The sequence below is a fragment of the Sinocyclocheilus rhinocerous genome, unplaced genomic scaffold (genome assembly GCF_001515625.1).
Source record: "Sinocyclocheilus rhinocerous isolate Xijiao unplaced genomic scaffold, SAMN03320098_v1.1 scaffold1230, whole genome shotgun sequence".
Classification (NCBI taxonomy): Eukaryota; Metazoa; Chordata; class Actinopteri; order Cypriniformes; family Cyprinidae; genus Sinocyclocheilus; species Sinocyclocheilus rhinocerous.
This window is the reverse complement of record NW_015652275.1, coordinates 248,560-253,048: the sequence shown is the minus strand read 5'-3', so window position 1 is coordinate 253,048 and position 4,489 is coordinate 248,560. Positions and strand designations below refer to the sequence as shown.

Genomic DNA, 4,489 nt, shown 5'->3' with positions numbered 1-4,489 from the left:
TGTGAACAAGATGTCCAGGACCTCCGGCAGAAAAACAGGCCCACAACATTAAAGATCCAGCAGTATATTTAACCGTGTGCATGGGCTACTTTTTATCCCTGTTTGCACCAAACCCATCTGGTGGGTTTGCTGCCAAAAAAGCTATTTTTTTTTCTATCTGACCATAGAAGCCAGTCCCGTTCGAAGTTCCAGTCGTGTCTGACAACTGAATATGCTGGAGATTGTTTTTGGATGAGCGAGGAGGGTTTTTCTTGAAACCTTCCCAAACAACATGGTGATGTAGGGACTCAACTAATCCCAAGACTCAGCTAATCTCTGCGATTCTCCAGCTGTGATCCTCTGAGAGTCTTTGGTCACTCAAACTCTCCTCCTCACCGTGCATCAGGAAAATATAGACACGCGTCTTCTTCCAGGCACATTTGTAATATCTTTAGTTGATTGGAACTTCTTAATTATTGCCCTGATGGTAGAAATTGGGATTTTAAATGCTTTAGCTATTTTCTTACAGCCACTTTCTATTTTGTGAAGCTCAGCAATCTTGTTCTGCACTATATTCTTTGGTTTTACTCTTTGTGATGGATGATTAAGGGAATTTGGCCTTTGTGTTCTTCTATTTATAATCCTGTGGAACAGGAAGTCATGCTCCTAGTCACCCTGGTGTGCTAAAAAAATTGTAAATATGAATGGGAATATACTTCAGAGATATTTTACACATAAGAATTTCTAGGGGTGCCAATAATTGTGGCAAACAAGCATTGGAGAAAAACATTTATTTCATAATGTGAGTTTCCCCCCAATTTCAATTGTTTCACTTCAATGAAAGGTTAGAATTTTGTGAATTTTTTGAATGAAAGATCAAAAAGATAAATGATGCCGATTTATTTTCACAGCCACCTTTGCTTACATTTAGCAAGGGTGCCAATATTAGTGGTTGACACTGTATTTCTTTCCGTTTGCTCTGATTTGCATGTAATCAAACGGTCTCTTCCTGTCTAATTGGTCAGCATAAGCTTGTGGAGCAGATCACAAGTATGACTATGTGACATTACTGCTGCTTGTTCTTCTGTTTCATAGTGTCTCAGCTTCACTGTCCTCTCCTGACAGACTGAGACACATGGACGTCTCACAGAAGGACATTTATCATCTCTTTTCCTCCCTCAGCAGCATGTGGTTTATTCTGCGTGCGTTTTGCATGTTTCAGCATGTGGCGACTGGCGAGTAAAGTGTGCGGTTTGATGCTTTCTGCCTCACTGTGTAAAACTCCTGACCTTTAAAACAAAGCTGATCACAAGGGTGGGACGTTCACATTCCTGCAGACAGACGGCAGCCAAGAGAGAGCAAAGGATCGTGGGAGAGAGACAGAGACACAGGAATCGGGTGAAGAAGTCTAGTTCAGTCTGGATGCGTTTGTAACTCATACTGCTGTCTGATCCAGAAACACTCTTCACAATTTAACATGCAGAATATTGTCATATTTTTGCCCACAACCCTGCTGCACCAGTGCTATTTTAGCATTATATATCAGAGTTTTTTCAGTATCATTAAGAATTTTTGTATATTGTTTAAAGTTTTAGTAATTATTTTGTGTAAAATATATGTATACATTTAACCATTTATTTTTATTTCAATTTTAGTACAGTATAAGTTTTTATTTCCGAATTGTATTGCTTCAACTTAAATGTATTTCAGTTAGTTGCCAAGGCAATATTTCTATATATTTTATTTCTATATAATATCTTTATTTAATTTTTCCATCAATATTTGTTTTTTATTTATTCATTCATTTATTTTCAGATTTATTTTAATTATCAGAAGTGTTTTTAATCGTTTTTATTATAGTTATCAATAATAACCCTGTGTTGCACAAAGTAAGATGAATGGCTTTGGACGTTTGCCTTTTGTATAGTCGTACAAGTCTGCTGAATGAATGAATAAATATAAAGGTAAATGAATATAAAATGGCATTAAATGTGAACTTTTATTTATTTATTTTATTTATTTACTTTGTCATACACCGATTGGTCTGTGCAGCGCCGCTTTAAGTGGAACACACTAATATTCTTTAGAACCTTCAGGTTAACCACGCCCTCTCTCTGTCTAACAGCCATATGCCCCGCCCCCTCAGCTGATGGCCCCACCCAGTCCAGGAAGCTGTAGTCAGAGTGCATTGGTGCAGCTCAGTAAAACCAACCTGTACATACGAGGACTTCCACCTGGAACCACAGACCAGGACCTCATCAAGTGCTTATGGCACACACACACCCCATGAGGACGAGCTGTGTGTTTGGAGCTTGAAGGCATGTTCACACACAACAAACTCAAAAATTTGGAAATATTTTTCCTATAACATGATGTCAATGGGTATATTTAGTTTTTCTGTGTTTTCATGATATTCACTATTATAATTTTAATAATATTTTGAATTAGCTTTTCCTCTTATATTTTCAGTTTTCATTCAAATTATTTCATGTGCTTTTGTCATTTTTTTTTAGTTTTTTTTAAGTTTTGTTTACTGTTTATTCTACGTTTATATCTTGCAGTTCTGTCTTTTCTTGCAATTCAGATTTTTTTTTCTTTGCAATTCTGAGTTTACGTCTTGCAATTTTTTTCTCGCAATTCTGACTTTTTTCTTGCAATTCTGAGTTTACGTCTTGGAATTGTTTTTCTCATCTCACAATCTCACAATTCTGACTTTTCTCACAATTCTGAGTTTACATCTCACAATTTTTCTTGCATTTTTTAATTTATAGCTGTAGATTCTGAGAGAAAAACTCTGAGGCAGAAAAAATTCCGGTGACAGAAGCATGCTTCCATAGTATTCAACTAAAGCACACTGTGTACTGTATCCCACAATGCAGTGCACTCAACTTGACCTTCTGTTTCAATGTGACATCAAGCATGATTTCAAACATAATTTTAATTGAATCCCAGGATGTGTTCGGTAATGCTGAGCGCTTCACTGACACACATACTGCAGTCTGCTGTGCATTTTCATTATGGTTCAGCGGTTTTATAAGGTCTAATGTCATGCTTCAGTATTTTTAGATCATAGAAACAGGAAGTTCTGTATGTTATGTTTGAGTAAGTAGTTAACTTTTCAACTTTTAATGAGACCAAGAGTGATGATAATGTGAAACTGTCCCCACAGAACAACACACACACACACATGGTTTCCCAGCGGACACAAACAGTATGTCTGTAATGAGATGTGCTTATGGCACACACACACCCCATGAGGACGAGCTGTGTGTTTGGAGCTTGGAGGCATGTTCACACACAACAAACTCAAAAATTTGGAAATATTTTTCCTATAACATGATGTCAATGGGTATATTTTGTTTTTCTGTGTTTTCATGATATTCACTATTATAATTTTAATAATATTTTGAATGAGCTTTTCCTCTTATATTTTCAGTTTTCATTCAAATTATTTCATGTGCTTTTGTCATTTTTTTAAAAGTTTTTTTAAAGTTTTGTTTACTGTTTAGGTTTTAAACATTTTAATTTTATTTTTATTTCAGTTTTAGTTTTTACTTCAGTTTTTATTTATTTTATTATTTCAACTTAAACTGGTCTCAGTTAGTTGTCAAGGCAACATTTCTGGTTTTCGTTTATTATTATTTTTTTCTAATGTTACTTTTAATTTTTACTTAATTCACTTTACTTTAAAATTTTAACACTTAGTATTAATGTTACTTTCATCTAATATTACTTTTTTTTCATTAAAGCTTTTATTTCAATTAAGAAAAAATATTTTAATAATCTTTGTTTTAATTAACAATATTAACCCTGTTGGTTTATTTATACACACACACACGCTGAGTTAACTCTCTGACTGAACTACACAAACTATACAGCCATATTTACACAACATTTACTATTCGTGTTAAAGAGCAAATCAATCAGGAATATCACAAAAACTAACTTCTGACTGTTTTGGGTGCAATAAGCTTTGATTAACATTATAAATGATTTCAGGGGAGAAATATAATCGTATAAATGTGCAAATAAAGCTGGAAACTTGTATAATAACCTGTAAGTTATTATAGCTAACTAAAATTAAAGCCATAAAAATATTTCACTACTTGAAATAAAATAAACATTAAAATAAATGTTAATGTTTCTCGTTTTCATTTAGTTAGTACTAAAATAACTAAAATTAAACAAACTAAAATTAATAAATAAAAATTAATAAAAATTATACAGACATTCAAAAAAACTAATAAAAATGACAAAACATACAAGACTAATTTAAAAAACTTAAAGTGGAAACAGAAAATATTAAAATGGAATCGAATTCAAAATATTAACAAAAACTATTATAGTAAATCAATATACAAACAAAATCTCATACATATAAACTGTTTATGTGCATCTGTAAACTGTATAAAAATTTTTGCTGTGTTTTTTTTTTTTTTTTTAAACAGATGTAGTTGAAACCTTAACATTTTATTTGTGGATTTAACATTAATAGATGGTCTAAAGCAAA

General features: G+C 33.0%; 1 protein-coding gene across 1 annotated transcript in view; it reads left to right on the top strand.

The window, feature by feature from the left end:
- Window positions 1-2,852: 2,852 nt before the first annotated feature.
- The window catches only part of LOC107714282 (RNA-binding motif, single-stranded-interacting protein 3-like), a 29,929-nt gene continuing 28,292 nt past the window's right edge, over window positions 2,853-4,489 (top strand). Inside the window, exon 1 of the mRNA XM_016520097.1 lies at window positions 2,853-2,857. Within this exon, the coding sequence (XP_016375583.1) occupies window positions 2,853-2,857 (5 nt within the window). The remainder of the gene's footprint in view (window positions 2,858-4,489) is intronic.